Source organism: Phyllostomus hastatus, unplaced genomic scaffold (genome assembly GCF_019186645.2).
Source record: "Phyllostomus hastatus isolate PE091 unplaced genomic scaffold, TTU_PhHast_1.1 phas_contig_495, whole genome shotgun sequence".
NCBI classification, from domain to species: Eukaryota; Metazoa; Chordata; class Mammalia; order Chiroptera; family Phyllostomidae; genus Phyllostomus; species Phyllostomus hastatus.
In genome coordinates, this window is record NW_025333895.1 from 4,152,987 (window position 1) to 4,168,902 (window position 15,916).

At 61.1% G+C, this 15,916-nt stretch overlaps 1 protein-coding gene across 1 annotated transcript in view; it reads right to left on the reverse strand.

Annotated features, from left to right (window-relative positions):
- The window catches only part of ENG (endoglin), a 30,870-nt gene extending 15,281 nt beyond the window's left edge, over positions 1–15,589 (reverse strand). The window contains exons 1-2 of the mRNA XM_045846329.1: positions 15,196–15,589; positions 6,870–7,012 (exon numbers count right to left, since the gene is read on the reverse strand). Of these exons, the coding sequence (XP_045702285.1) occupies positions 6,870–7,012; positions 15,196–15,262 (210 nt within the window). The 5' untranslated portion in view covers positions 15,263–15,589. The remainder of the gene's footprint in view (positions 1–6,869; positions 7,013–15,195) is intronic.
- Between the last annotated feature and the right edge of the window lie 327 nt (positions 15,590–15,916).

Sequence of the window (15,916 nt, forward strand, 5' to 3'; positions counted from 1 at the left end):
TACTGTGACTGCGAGTGTCCCATTAGCTCGAACGACCAGACATGAGCACACGACTCTGTCTGTGCACTAAAGCCACTCTGAGGTACATTTTAAGTGGTTACATTTGATCCCAATCAAGCTGTTGAACACACAACTCAATACCAGTAATTTCCCGCAGCCCAGCCTAACGCACACTGGGCCCTGCGCGGGGCGTGCTGGCCGCACTCTCCCCGAAGCGGGGTCTGGCGTCCTCCTATCTTCACAGATGCAGCAGGTGAGCCTCGGGGGCGGGGGCGGGGGGTGGCAGCGGCCAAGGGAGCCACCGGCGAGCAGCAAAGCCGGGTGCATGCCGGCCTGCTGCCGGAGTGGCACCCACAGCGCCCAGTGGGACCTCTGGGCGGCTCGCCTAGGCCGTGTCCTTCCTCTCAGAGCTGCCCCCGAGGCCCATCCTCACCCAGAGGAGTCAACGCCGAGACCTCCAAGGGCGGACAGGCGGGCCCCGTGGGCTGGAGTCCCACCCTTTGCCCCTAAGTGGACACCCACAGGCCCAGAGTGCTGCAGGTGACAGAGAGAGGGCACCTGAACATCCGTTCTTGCCGCTGTCCTGCAAATGTCCCCGTCCCCCTGTACCTCGGTGCCCGGTCTGTGACACAGGGGCAGGGCCGGGTTGGTGCGCTGGGGAAAGCAAGTCACAGAGAGAAGTGGAGGTCGGGGTTGGGTCCTGCTGAGGGGGAGAGGACTCAGAGGCTGTACCTTTGGGACGTTTGGGACATCACGCTCTGCTCTTGTCCCAGAGCTCGAACTCCAAACCCTCGCTCGGTTGTCACCAAGTCCCTCCCTGCAGGTTTGGAGGCTGGAAGGGGTGGGGCTGAGGCCCAAAGAGGGGTCGTCATGGGCTGGGGCCACAGAGCAGGGCAGCAGCGTGGACACGCAGGGAGGCTGGAGAGCAGGGCTCTCTGGGGTCTCTGAGGCCGCGGGCCCGGCTGAGTCCGTGTGGCTGCTCACCAGAAACACCCAGCCCGGGTTTCCACAGCAAACGCCTCCACCCCGGGGCCCTGACTCACCACCACGGTCACTCACACGCACGGACTTCCCTCTGCCCTCCCAGCCCGAAGCCCAAAGGCAAACGGAGGGGCCTGCCTAGCCCCCCACCCCCGGGCCACCAGTTCCTAAGGCACCCTGAGAATTCTGAGAGCCCAGCCGGGGCCGGCAGGCCAGCCACCCCTTACCTCCAGCTCCGAAACTCGGGTCAGCCTGGGTCTGCCCCGGCCCCCACCCTGGACGGGTGGGCGGGAGACCATGTTGCTATTTTTGTGCCAGTGTCCCACAGATGCCATTGTTGGCCCGGCGGTCAGGAGCGGGAACAGGGGATTTCGGTGAGGAGGCCCTGAGCGCTAGTAGCCACTTATAGAAAGTGGCTTCCAGCAATTCTTCTAGGACGGAGCCTCAGGGCTGCCTGCGGCTCCCACCCTCCTAGGGCCAGACTGGAGCCGGCCGATTGGAGCCAGACATCCCTCTGTCCACCCCCGGCAGCCTCAGATGGCACATGCGGCCCGGGTGGCCGGGGAAGGGGTCAAAGCCAGACCGACCTGAATTCAAAGGCAGTCTGAGTCATTAGCCTGTGGGTAACCCTGGGCCTCGGTTTCCTGATCTGGAAAATGGGCTGGACAATACGCCCACCTCATAGGCTTTTTTTAGTTTGTTTGTTTGTTTTTTTTTAATCCTCATCCAAGGATATTGTTTTCATTGCTTTTAGAGAGAGAGGCAGGGAGAGAGAGAAGCATTGCTTGGTCGCCTCCTATATGCGCCCGTACTGGGATCGCATGCATCCAGTCGAACCCACGAGCTGAGCTTTTTATTTTCTCCTCACCCAAGGTCAAGCTTACTGATTTTACAGAGAGGAGAAGAGATGGGGCCAGGGGGAGACAGGGGGGCGGGGGGAGAGAGAGGGAGGGGGAGAGAGAGAGGGAGAGAGAGAGGGGGGAAGAGGGAGAGAGAGAGGGAGGGGAGAGAGAGAGAGAGGGAGAGGGAGAGAGAGAGAGAGAGAGAGAGGGAGAGAGGGAGAGAGAGAGAGAGAGGCACCAACCTGTTGCCTCATATACGCTACCCAATCAGGGATCGAACCTGCAACCTGGGTTTGTGCCCTAACCAGGAATCACACCTGCAGCCTTCTGGTGCACAGGACAATGTTCTAACTGAGCCACGCCGGCCAGGGCCACTTCCTAGACTTGTGAAGACTCAGTGAGACCCTGACTGCAAAGTGGGTGGTCCAGTGCCCAGGTAATGACAGATTGCCCACTCATCCAGAGCAGCCATGGATTTCCACCTGGGGAGGTCAGCGCCAGAGGTGGGCAGCGGGCAGCTGGAACTGGGCCACGCGTCAGTCACATCTCGCCTAGCCTCAGTCTCCCCACCAGTGGAGGAAAGCGCTGGGGTCAGTGTGGCTGCGGGGCTCCATCAGGTCTCCTAGGGCTCCAGCGTTTGACATCCGGGAGTCACCGTCTCCAGCCAAGTGGCCAGAAGAATGGGCTTCCAGAACCCCCAGGAGAGATGTGGTACCTTCCCCAGCTGAGGGCCCCTGGTCAGCCCATGTCCTCCCTATCCCCCCACTTGCCCATCTGAGGGCCCAGAACTGGGACCAGCGAGGGCTTCTGCGCTCTCGAAGGGGAACGGGAAGAAGGCACAGCTCTGTCCTTCAGGAACTTGGCAGAGAACAAGACGAACACCCCAAACAACCAATGACGAACAAGAGTGACGCCACTAACCCCTTGGGGATGGCCAACGGGCAGAGGCTGTTGTGTATGTATTCCTCCTCCTCCTCCTTCCCTCCATTATCCGCCCGTCTATCCATCGATCCAGTATTTATTACCAGGCCGACCAGAGCTGGACGCTGGGGGTGCGGCAGTGAGGGAGCAGATGCAGCCCTGCCCAGCCTGTCTGACCCCCCAGCCACATCCCTCCGCCACGCCCGCCCCGGACAGGCCCGGGACAAGGGCACAGATGGTCGCCCATGGCCCCGGCCCGCACCCCTTTTCTTCACACAGATGCATGTGGACAGCCCGTCCCGGATGCCAAGCTCCACCATGCCCACCCCCTGCCGGGAGTCACCGTGACACCCTTCAGGTCGAGGGGAGCTCACACCAGCCATGCAGTGTCCCCTCTGGGGGACGGGACAGGAAAGCGGCCCGTGTCCCTCTGGGAGTAGGCTCGTGCACTCGGGCAGGGATCTCTGGAGTCCCGTGCACCCGCAGCTGGAAGGGGTCGGAGAGGGCCACTAACGGTGGGGTCGGGCGGGATACCCCTTTGCCCAGGTCCGAGGGCACCGCTGCCTTCCACGCCCCTTCACGGACTCCCAGGACAGTCCTCCCAGGAACTCGGGGCCCCCGCTGCTCCCCCCGGCCTGAGCGGCCTCACCTGCCCGTCGGGCCGGGGGTGAGTCAGGGTAAGAAGAGCCCAGCGGGTTCATCGGCGCGGAGGGGTGTGGCGTGCCCCCCGAGATTGCCCAGAAGTGGGGTGAATCAGTGGCTGCTCAGCTCTGGCCCGGCTGTCTGGGGCTTTTCAGAAGGACAACAGATTGGTACAGTCAGCCTGGCGGGAATCTCTGAGACACCAGGCTGGTTTCCTGTCTCCGCGGGTCAGGATGTGACCCAGGGCCCCCTCCCGGAACCCAGACTCCAGCCTGCCCTTTGGGGACCCAGCGAGATACAGCCCCAGCCTAGCGGCCCCCTTGTCTGCCCGTAAACCTCCCCAACACACACACACACACACACACACACACACACACACACACTAAATCTCTCCTCCCCGAGGCTCTTGGCCGCCACAGTCCATCTGCCGCCCACGCACGGGAAATCGGAGGATTCCGAGGCCCCGCAGGGGCGGGCGGGGAAGCCTGTCCCCACGCCAAGGCCCGAAGGAGGCACCCAGAGGTCGGGAGGGGCCGGGCTGCTCGCAGAGACGGCCGCCACTCACATTGCCGCTGCCAGTTCCTGCTCCTTGCCTTTGCGCATGGGGTGCCTTCTGCCGGGAACGCCCTTGACCTCCCTCTCTCTCTCTCTGGCTAGATGTGGGACCCACGGCCCTCCATCGCCGATCCCATCACTCAATACCAGGGCTGCGGACGCCCACCTCGGCCTCCCCTGGCCTGGCAGTTGGCCCGAGGCCAGGGGCTGGGTGTGCTTTCTCTCGGCACCATCAGTGCCCAACTCGGGCTGGGCACAGAGGAGGCACCTGGCGAGGACTGGTTCAGGGGGCCTGGGGGGCTGTGGACCCCATTCTCGGGAGCTGCCTGGGGAAGGAGGCGTACTCAGGAAAACCACGGGTCCTCCAGTGTCGCTGCAGCAGGATCTGGTGGGACTGGGGCGGGGGGGGGGCCAGGAGCACCCAGGGGGTGAGGCTCCATCAGGTGCCCCCTCTGAAAAGAAATTCACAGCCTCTGCCCCGGCTGCCTGAGAGCAAGAACTGCTGTGAGGGCATTCTGTAAACTGTAGCGTGCCCAGCAAAACGAGGGTGTTTCCAGGGGAGACCTGGGGCCCGAAGAGGAGCCTTTGTAATAATAACAAGTGCGGCTGCTGCATAGCGAGCCGGGGCTCTGGGAAGGCCCGCACTGCCCCACGGGATTCTCACAGCGCCCTGAGAGGTGGGGGCCTAGGGTCCCCAAGTTTCCCGCAGGAAAACGGAGGCTTGGAGAGGTGCGCCAAGGTCGTGCCGCCGTAAGTGGGGGAGCCAAGATTCAATGTGAAGGCTCTCTGGCTCCAGAGCCCCTGTTCTTAACCCCTGCCTCCAGGTCACATAGCGGTGCATTCATCTTTTCATTCATTCATTCATTCATTCATTCAAGTATTCGTTCATTCATTCACCCATACGTTCAGCAGCTGTTTGAACAGGCCAGGCACCGGCCCAGATTCTGATACTCCATGGTTCTTTGGTGAGTCCCTGAGCACGAGCAGTGTGAGTCCCTGAGCACAAGCAGTGGGGAGTGGGGAGGAGGAACCCCCTCAGCGTGTCAGGCACGAGAAGACGCGCTGGCCAGTGACAGAGCCAGGACCGGCATGCCGGCGCTCTCCTCCACCCCCTTGCCCTCTCCTGCAGGGAAGCCACCACCACATATGTGGCCTTCGGGGGCGTGGCAGGGCTGGGTTTGCAGGCGGGCTCCTTGGGTCAAGGTGTTCCACAGACTGAGTCCTCTGGAAGGGCCCAGGACGGATGTGGGATTCTGTTGCCATGACCTCTACGACGACCTGAGTGATGGTGGCCGTGCCTGTCCAGTGACTGCCACTGCCCACAGGATAAAGACCAAAGTCCTTAGGATGACAACAGGGTCTTTCCATCCGCCCAGCCCTGCCCCGAGGGGACCAACAAGCTGCTGCCACCGTGAACCACGTGCTGACCACACCAAGGCCCACCTCCCTGCTGTGCCTTCGCTGTATCAACGGCCCTCTCGCCCCGCCCCCTTCCCTCAGCAAGTTCCTGGCCGTCCCTAGGTTGCTGCTTCCTCCAGGAAGCCCTGCCTAGTTCCACAGCAGCAGGGGCACCCCTGCCCTGCGCCGCCCAAGGAGGCCCCCGTCACCTGGAGCCTGCTGTCTGTCCCGACCTCTGCCCCGCTCCCACCCCAATAGACCTGGGTACTTGGCCGGGGGCCTTTCTCCGACTCTGGCTCACTGTGAAATGATTTGGGTGAGGGGACCCCCATCCCCCAGAGGGGGCACAGAGACCTGAACATCAGAACAAACAGAACGAACACCCAGAGGGCATTCTTATTTTCCACATTGTCGCCAAACTTGAAACAAATTACAATGGCTGTGAAAACCACACCACGTGTGTCTGGCGCTATCTGTGGTTTGGGGGTTATCGAGGCCTGCAGTCCTCATGGCAGGCAGGGCGGTGGGAGCAGGCCCCTCGATATTGGTGGTCTGGGCACTGTCTTATCACCGCACAAATGCAGGGCAACGTAACAGCTTCGGGGGCAAGTCGGCCACACGTTTACCCTGAGCTGACACCACTCAGCCGCTCTCAGGACTTGAGGCCACGTCCGCCAGGCGTGGTCACTGGCCCGGGAGCACCAGACACCGTCCGAACACTGAGATCCCGTGGGGAGCCAGGTGACAGCCCGGCTCGGCATCCCTGGGGATCTCGGGTGGACTCTGGCCTCGGACAGGTTGCTTCACCGCCATAGACCTGCCTCAGTTTCCTCCCCTGCAAAATGGGGCTAATAACAGACCGGGCCAGGTGGGCTCTTGGGAGACACGATGCATGTTAAGATTTTGAACTCACTTTCTGGTCCATAGTAGGCCCAGCACAGCACTTAGCACACAGTGAACCCTTAGAAGATGTGTTAGGAACAGGGGCCTAGAAAATCTAGGTGGTGGGCCTCGGGTGGGGGGCGTTCTCATGGAGGGGGGCCACAGCGGGGAAATAGCTTCCGACGCTGACATCGAGGGGCTGCCTGCCAGGCCGCAGACATTTGGTGCAGGACCCTCCGGGGAGGGAGGTTCGGGCCCCACTGGGGGAAGAAGCACTTTCTCAAAGTCCCAGCTGCCTAGAGCGCAGCTCCGTCTGCGAGAAGCCCCGGTCACTGGGGCCACACAGACACCAGCTCACTCGGCCCGCTGCACCGCCCCCTGGCTCCTCTCCAGGGGTCTCGGGCCGAACCCAGCCCTCCCTACCTGGGTCTTGGGGTGACATCCAGAGGACTGCCCCAGGGAGACCTTCTGGGCCACCCAGAAGTGCCACCCTCTGTAGGCCCCGTGAGATGCTCGTGCCACCCTCCCGGCAGGCGGACTCGCCCCACAGCTCCAGGGACAGGCACAAGGAAGACTGACTCCCCACACCCCGAGGGCCCCCCGGGCCTGCCTCTAAGCCCCTACCCGACCCTGTCTTCGGGCACTCACCCTTGAGAACTCCAGGAAGAGGATGTGGACCTCGACGGTGGCATTGGGGACGTGAGCCACACAGCCGTGAGGAACCTGGCTTGTGAAGTATGTCACCTCGGGGTCCCCAGGCTGCAGGTCACAGTGGACTGCTTGTGCAAGACCTGTGGGGGAAGCACAGCCGGAGAGAGGGCCAGATGAGAACCAGGTGGTGGCCACTCCTCCCGCCTGCTGGGTGCCTGCTGGGTGCCTGCTGGGTGCCTGCTGGGTGCCTGCTGGGTGCACGGCGCGGGCTCGGTGCTGCACCGCGTCCTCACAGCTGCCCCGCGAGGCGGGTATCACGATGTCCATTCCCCAGATGAGGACACGGAGGCTCGGAAGGAGAAAGTCCCTGTCCTGGATGCACAGGGCTACTCAGTGTAAAGTCGATAGATAACACTCAGGACACCCAAATACATTCGAATAAGTAAAAACATAAATAATTTTGAAAGCGTAAGTATGTCCCAACTATTTCATGGGATACACTTATACTAAAAATTGTTTGCATGGGTTACCTGACATTTAAATCCAACTGGGCATCCTGTATTCTACTTGCTACACAGGACAACCCTGCTGGCGTGGTGGGGCCCACACAGTTCACGCACCCGAACCTGCAGGCCGGTTCACGCCAAAGGAAGGTGAGAGCTGCAATCGGAGACACAAGGTCCCCTCTTGTGCCTCAAGGAGGCGGAGAGGGATGGGCCAAGGAGAGCTGGGGCCTCCTGTCCCCAGCCAGCGTGAGTCCAGGTCGCAGGGCAGCCGGCGGGAGGCCGCCTGGGGCTGCTGCGGGAAGTGCGGGTCCTGAGGGAAGGCCCTGGAATTTCACCCTGACCCCGCGGAGGAGGAAGAGGAAATGAGGCCCCCTACACCTCGGCCTCAGGAATGTGCTGGTGGGGGGGCGGGAAGGGGGCTCTGGAGGAGGGAAGGAGGACAGAGAAGGGGAGACTGCTTGGAAGCCAATGTCTCCATCTCGTCGCGCTCCCTTCCTGTTTTCTTGGAGATCAAAGCCGGGCACCGAGGGACTGCACACGCGCCCGGCCGACGCCAGCTCGGAGCAGGGGGCAGGGAGGCTTCTTCAGAACCCGGGCCGCTGGCTGGGCCGTGTCTCAGACCAGCCGGCCTTCTCCCCCACCTTTCCGCTGCCTGCGCAACCCCATCTCCCTGCAACATCTCGGGGAGGATGCGTTCCGGACAGAGACATCTGGCCGCCGTGGGGGCGCAGGCCGTGTGAGTCCGTGCCCGGGACCTGGCCCATGTGCTGGGGACCCTGGGGTGCCTGGGTCATGCGGCATTTCGGCTCGCATCAAAGCCCCCAGGCCAGGCTGTCTGGCTCTGGCAAGCGACCTCACCCCGTCGGGCTCCAGCGGCCGTGTCCGGGAGAGGACCGGAGGGTCGGAAGAGACCCGCACAGTGCACGGAGGGGCTGGGATGCCTTCGGAGAAAGAGCACCTGGTGGTTGGTTTTTTCGATCACTTTACCTGAGGCCCTGGGCACTGGAGAGGACTGTCTCTCTGGTGGGGACACAGGGGCGTGCAGCCTGTCGGGGAGGGGCCTCTCGGAGGGTCCCAGGGCTCGGCCCAGCCACCTCCCTCAGCCCCGCAGACTGCCGGGCTGGCACCGTCTCCTCCTGTCCCGCCCCCTCGTGACCCACCAAGCCCCTCAGAGCTCCCCACCCTCTCCCTTTCCCTATCAGTGAACACACACTTCTTGGCTGTTACTTAGCCCAAGCCCCTCCTCTACAGACGGGGAGACTGAGGCCGGGAGAGGCTAAGGGTGCCGGAGTCACAGCACTGCGCGTGGCTGCCGAGGCTGGGCCCGGGACCTACCTCTCCCCACATGACCCAGGGTCGGGCCTGCCGATTAGCACAGTGGCTTCCTCCTTCCCTCCGGACTTTCCCTGCCCCCTCCCCAGACTTCCAGGAACCCCAGTTCCTCCCAGATTGCCGGACTGCCGGGCCACCGGGGCCGCCGGGGCCACCTCCTCCATGCCGTCAGCGGCACGGCCATTATGTAATGATCAGATAACGGGCCAGGCTGGGAGATCAGATAAGAGGCCCATTTATTTTGGGGCCTTTTCGAATCCTGGCTGCCCCCACCCCGCCGACGAGAATGGGGAGACAGGAGGGAGTGTGACGCCCAGGCCTGTCTCCTGGAGCCGGAGGCGGGCCCAGACAGAGCAGAAAACAATCTCCCCCGGCACCACGGGAAACTCCGGGGCCTCCAGGGACCTGCGCCGGGCGAGGCGCCGCCGGGAGCCTGGGTGACCCGCTGGCCTAGCGAGAGACCCAGAGTCACCTTCCCACCCCTGTCTCCTCTCCGACCCGTGAACCCGGGGCCACCTTGGGGCTTTCCCAACGGCCACCCCTAGAACTTGGGGAGGCCACCGATGATAATGATCAAGAAAAGCAGCTCGGGAGCCTGAGGTCCTGGGTCAAACCCCAGGTCTGCCTCTTAAAACGCTGGTCACCTCGAGCGAAACCCTGACTCCTCCGAGCCTCCCTTTCCCCGTTTGCCAGACAGCTCCGTCGTGCGCACCGGGACCAGGGACGGCGGCGTGGAGGCCTCGGCAGCTCTGTCCTTTGACCCTCACGGCAGCCTGCGACGAAGTGGGTGCTATTAGTACGACCGTTTGACACACGAGGAAGCCGGAGTTCAGGGAGGAGCGAAAGCCAGCCTGAGGATCCCCAGCTCCCGAGTGGCAGGGCCTGTGCTTGGACGCAGACAGCCCTGGCACCCGGCACCCAGCACCCAGCACCCACCCCGCAGGCCGCCATGGGTCAGCCTCGTGTGGCAGCCTGTGTACAGAGTGGTGCCCAGCACGTGTTCTGTGGTTATTGTGTATATACCAGGGGGGATCCTTTATGATGGGGCCTTTTCTGGTTTTTTCTTCCATCACCCATGAGCCCAGCCACCGTCTGTTCCTCTTAGGGCTCAGTTACACCCTCAAAGATTTCCCAGCTCCCAGCCCAACCCCCCGCGCTGGGCACAGCCCCCCGCAGGGCCTCGACGCTCCATTCTCCAGTCTTCCCCGGAACTTCCCAGTGCCTTCGGGGGCAAGGCCACACTCCACACCTAGAGCGGGGTTAAACAGCGCAGGGGTCTGGCAGATGCCGAAGGTTCAAATCCCGGTTCTGCTACCACCCAGCAGCTTCCTGTCCACGGCCCAGTGCTGTCCTCTGTGGAATGGGGATGGCGCGATCATAACAGCTTTCTCAGCCAGGTGGGGGGGCTCCTGGTGAGAAGATGCGTGCACAGGGCTGAGCAGGCTCCCGACGCGTGAGGGCTGCTCAGGGGCCGGCAGCTGCTGTCACAGTCAGTCATGCCCAGTCAGTGGGGAGAGGCGAGCTTTGCCTTCAGACAGACCATGTTCATGGCCTCTGCCAAGCCCTTTCCCAAACCAATGGTCTTCCTCTATTCGGCCACTTAGCCAACTTCTATTCATCCTTCAAAACCCTATTGTGAAAACCTCATCAGAACTGATCCGGCTGGGCTCTAGGCGGGAGGGCCACTGTAGGTGCAGGAAAGGGACCGAATGTCCGTGGCGGGAAGGTCTGCAAACAGAGGCATCCTCATCATCCTCCCCGAGGCAGTGCGGTGCAGTGGCTAGGCCCCGGGCTCAAGCCCCAGCCGCTCACGTCTGGGCTGCATTACTCAAGGAAACCCTTTCCCTGGCCCGCACCCCCAGCTCCTTGGCTGTACAGTTCGGGGTCCGCTTCATCAGGCTTCTGTGAAGCTCGGTCTGACAGTACACGTAACATGTCCAGAGCAGCGTCCGGCACCCAGTAAGCGCTGAATCAATGTGGGCTGTCTTATTGGTCTCTTCCCACCACCCCTATCATGGCTACTGACATGAGCTCAGCCCTGGATAAGGGTCCTCTTCAGCCTCAAGGGCTGGGACCCCAAAGCCGGGCCTGGAACTAGGAGAGAGGGCCCAGGGCCAGGGCCATCAGCTCTCCGAGCCCCCACACCAGGCCGCCCCAGGCGCAGAGAAAGAAGCTGGGTGTGGGAGCAGGCAGCCTGGGGTTGAACTCTGGACCTGCGCCCCTTGTCCTGAGCCTCGGTGTCCTCAGCTATTAACGGGGTCTAGAGACGAGGAGCTGCCTGACGCGCTGCAGACCCAGAAAAGGGTCTTGCATCCCTCCCTCTGGCCTGGATTCCCCCTCAGGACCTTGAGCGAGCAGACCAGGCCTGTCCTCAGAGGGCCCAGCCCTGACCTGTCTGTGACCTTGAGAGACCGGTGTCTCTTTCCCTCTGGGTCTTAGTGTCACCATCTGTCTGGCTAAGGTGAAAGAATATTTTTTTAAAAGATTTTATTTATTTATTTTTAGAGAGGGAAGGGAGGGAGATAGAGAGAAAGAGGGAAACATCAATGTGCGGTTGTTGGGGGTCATGGCCCACAACCCAGGCATGTGCCCTGACTGGGAATTGAACCTGTGACCCTTTGGTTCTCAGCCCACACTCAATACACTGAGCTATGCCAGCCAGAGCTAACAATCTTTAAGATTTTACTTATTTGTTTTTAGACAAAGGAGAAGAGAGGGAGAGGAGCACTGATGTGCAAGAGAGACATCAAACGGTTGCTTCTCACACGCCCCCAACCAGGGACCTGGCCCACAGCCCAGGCATGTGCCCTGACTGAGAATCTAACCGGCAACCCCTCGGTTTATGGGCCGACACCCAACACAATGAGCCACTCAAGGCCAGGATGAGAATCCTCATGGCAGTGAGAATGGGCTTCAGGGACCCAACCTCTCCTGGCTCCCACGGCTCCCGCTCCAGCCTCTTTTTCCTCCTGGCAAAAGGGAAGCTGTCCGGGAACACAGCCTCTACGACATAGACATGTGTGGGCTCTGTCCTGTGACACCAGCGCCCCCCCCAGAGGGTCCCAGAGCCCCACACAGTTGGCCAGCGGCACGGGGACTCGAAGTCAGGCCTCCGGCCCATCCTCCGGCGAACGTGCGCCCACACTCAGGAAACACCCTTTGATCCCAGCCGCGCGGCGCGGGCCACGAGTCCCCGCACCGTCGCTTCTGGGACTCCGTCCAAGCGAAATACTACGAATACAGGAAAAGGTGCGTGTACCAAAAATGTGCACGGAGGTGGTATTTATAATTAGCCCCGCTGGGGAAACCACCTAAGTGTGCAACAATAGGGACTCTATGAGGCAAAGGATGGAGGGCACCTTTAAGGAAGAGACTGTTCCAGAACCACAATGGGATGGTTTGGGCGTCCCCACGACAACACAGAAACCTCTGGGACATAAGAAGGGTACACAAGATGCCCGAATGTTAATCCCCCTGCATCAAAATTACCTTAAAAAGCTAGTAAGCAATCTGCCCTGGCTGGTGTGGCTCAGCGGATTCAGCACCAGCCTGCAAACCACAGCATCACCAGTTCGATTCCCAGTCAGGGCACATGCTTGGGACATAGGCCAGGTCCCCCACTGGGCACGCATGACAAGCAACCACACATTGATGTTTGTCTCCCTCTCTTTCTCCCTCCCTTCCCCTTGCTCTCAAAATAAAATTTAAAAAATTCTTTTTTTAAAAAAAGAAAAGCCAGGAAGCAATCCCCCAGCGTGCTAACAATTTTTCCCCTCTTATACATTTTCTTCGAGGAGCAGACTAAAGTAAATATATAGTTAAATTGCTTTTAAAAAAATCTCTACCTGCTTGTTCTTGAAAAGAATTCCAACATGACAAAAAAGTGTGTCTTAGGCGAAAATCCTGGCGCTCGAGAAAGCATGAGTGGTCGCACGCTGGGTCTTCTCTGCGTGTGCTGCGTGTGGTCACTGTTTCACTCTCAAAGAAATGAGCCGCTGCTGTCTGGGCAGCTGGCAGCGCGGCCCCGCTGTCTGCCCACGGCAGGGCAGACGAGGTCCAGCTGCTTGATAACCACTGCACGCTATTCCACGGCATCGTAATCCAGCTAACGAGGCCCAGGCTGCTGGACATCTGGGTGGCCTCCAGACGTTGGGTTTTTGTTACGGCTACGTAGGGACCGTGTATCCTTACAGAGCTGGGCAAGTAACTCTCCAGGTCTGACTTCTGAAGGCTGAGTTGCTCTTACAAGTACAGTTTTTTGAGAGATTCTGTCAAGCTCTGTTCCCAGAAGGCTGGACCTGGTTTTGAACCTGGTCTGCACCCGTCGGCACCTCCTCCCGCCTGAATGGCAAGACCTGGGCCACCCTCACATCCTCCCCCCGTCTGGAGAGCTGAGCCCCATGCCCTGGCCAGGCCCCCAGCTGACCCTCCTGGGCCTCCGTCTCCCAGACTGTAAGGGAGTCAGGCTGGGTGGTTTGGAACGGGAGCTCCCTCGGACCCTACGGCCTCCGGGAGTCAGTACCTGCTCGCAGGAGCAGGTCGATAAATTACCAGGAGATTTTTCCAACAGGCTGTTAAACACAGCCATTATTCAAAACTAAACTTGACAAGCTTGCAGTTAAATAACATGCATTTTCTAAAAGGTAATACATATCAAATTTCTCGCTTCCTAATAATTGTACTCCATTCCACCATCATCTGTGTTCCTGAGGTTATTATCTGCGTCTGTCGTGTGTGTGTGTGATGGAAATACTTGCTGAGGGTCCCCTGCTGGGCACCTCTCACTGACTCCGAGTGAGTCCAGTGAGCTGGTTTCTCAAAATCAGCCATGTGGGAACATTTACACCCCAGGAACTAACCAGCGCCACCCCCAACCTCTCACCCTGCTGTTCATTTTCTTTGCCAGCACACCCCTGCCCTTGAGCCTATAAAACCAGGCCCCAGAGACCTTCACGGACCTTCCTCTGATGAATGGCGTCAAGAAGAGAGTGCCACCCACCAAGCTAGAAATGCGGGGGCTGGGGGAGAAAGTCAGGGCAGCCGCCGTGGGGCTCAGGGAGGGCCCCCATCGAGCTGTGTGAACGCGGCCGGCCACCGCCTCCACTTCCTGTCCTGTAAAATGGGACGACGGTGGTAGCCGTCTTGCGGGGTGACCGGGAGCTGTATCGCCCGCGGTTAGGAAGCCACGGGCCCGGGGTCAAATCCCTGCTAAGTCACTAAGTGTCTGAGGCTCCCTTTCCTGTCTGTCCGTGAGGCAGGGGGGAGCGCTCCAGAGACCGGGGTTTGGGGACTTGGGGAGGCCATGGGGGTGGGGGTCAGCAGGGAGGGGCAGGCCGCCGCCGCTGCTGCTGCTGCTGCATTCTCACCACCCCCCAGGTCCTTTAGGGCAGGGGTGTCCCACTTTTTGGCGTCTCTGGGCCACACTGGAAGACAAGTTGGTTGGGGCCACCCATGAAATACATGGGGACACATAATCACAAAAAGAAAATCTCATAATATTTTAAGTAAATTTACGATTTTGTGTTGGGCTGCATTCACAGCCATCTTGGGCCGCATGTGGCTCGTGGGCCACGGGTTGGGCACCCCCACTCTAGGGAGTTCCTGGGTGCACCAGGGCTGAGGGGGTGTCCACAGGGCCATGCTGCGGCTTCAGGTGGGTGCGTTCACGGGGCACAGCAAGGCCACAGGAAGTGGGACGAGGGACGAGGAGTCCCAGGCTCCTCGTGGCCCCTCGTCTGGTCAGCTTCTGAAGGCAGCCTAGGCCACGACCCCTGCAAAAGCCCCCCAGGCCGCAGAGTGCCCACAGAAGCCCTGCTCTGGGACTGCACCCCAATCCTGCAGGCTTCCTGGGGAGCAGAGCGGGGACGGCGGCTGAGGAGCACACTGCGTTCAGAGGGGTCTGAGCCACGCACGGGACCCGGGGGAAGGTGAGGGTGGAGGGTTCAAAGCTAATTATGGAACAACAGCAACAACACGGGAACAGTCAGCTTGCCCGGCACATCTGTCCGCAAGCATCGCCTCACCCGGCCTTCCCGGCAGCCCCAGAGGAGCCTGTTACCACCCCCACTTTGCTCAGAGGCCGGAAGGTCGTTCCCCAAGATCACACCACGAGGAAGTAACCACAGCCTAAAGCCCGAGTCCAAACGTGAGGCCTGGTGCCCTCCTTCCCACACGTTCCTCCGATAGGAGACCTAAGGCCCAGAGAGGGCAGGAGGCGCTCCCAGGGCTGCACAGCATGCTCGGGCCTGTGCTTCCTGGAGAGAAACCAGGAGGCCAGAGGCTAGAGACCAGGTTTAAGGTAAATAACTCACCTCTGTTTGCCTGGGACTTTCAGGACCAAAAGTTCCTGGTCCTGCCAAACCAGGATGGTCGGTCACCCTATGGCATCTGCTGTGGGCTGTCCAACCCCTCAGGACATGAGCTCCCGAGGGCATGAGCTTGGGACAAGGAGCCTGGTCCCCCCACCCCGGGGCCCAAACACCTACTTGTGGGGCTGAGGCTGCCGATGGCCAGCAGCAGGGCCACGACCAGGAAGCGTGCGCTGTGGTCCATGCCGTCCCCCGCGGGCTCTGGTCGCTGGGCGTTATCCGGTGTCCAGGGGCAGAGCTGCGGGCAGGCTTGGGGGCCGGCGTGGGCTCACACGGGGACCCAAAGGGAGCAGGCGACCGGAGCGACGCTGTCCCTGCTCCAGCCTTCTAAGGTGACGGCCAAGTTGGTCAGAAGTGGGCACGGGGCACAGGGCCGGGCCGAGGGTCGCTGGCTGAGGGATGAGCGGGAAGAGGGTGCTGGGCTGGTGTGGGCGGCAGCAGTCCGGGGCTGGGGAATGACCGGCAGCGGTGGGGAGCTCCTGGCTCATCCAGCCAGGCCAGGGAGGCAGGAAATGCGCTTCCTTAGAGAAGGGGCTGGGCCAGGCGGCCTGCCAGGCGGGAGAGGAAGTGCCATGAGCTTTGTCGCTGGGTGGGGGGCCCTAGGGAGGGGGAGGCAGTGGGGTGGGAGGGCCCAGGCTCCAGGCTCGTCTCCCCATGCACTCCACCCTCCCATCCCACCCTGTCCAGGGCTGGCTGGCAGCCCCGGGGCAGGGGACAGATGAAAACAATCACCCTAAACACCCACCAAGGGAACCTTTCGGGAGACAGGCACTGGCCAAGGCAGTCCGTGTGGGGCTCACAGCTCCATGAGGTCAGTGGTCCCACTTTGCAGATGAGG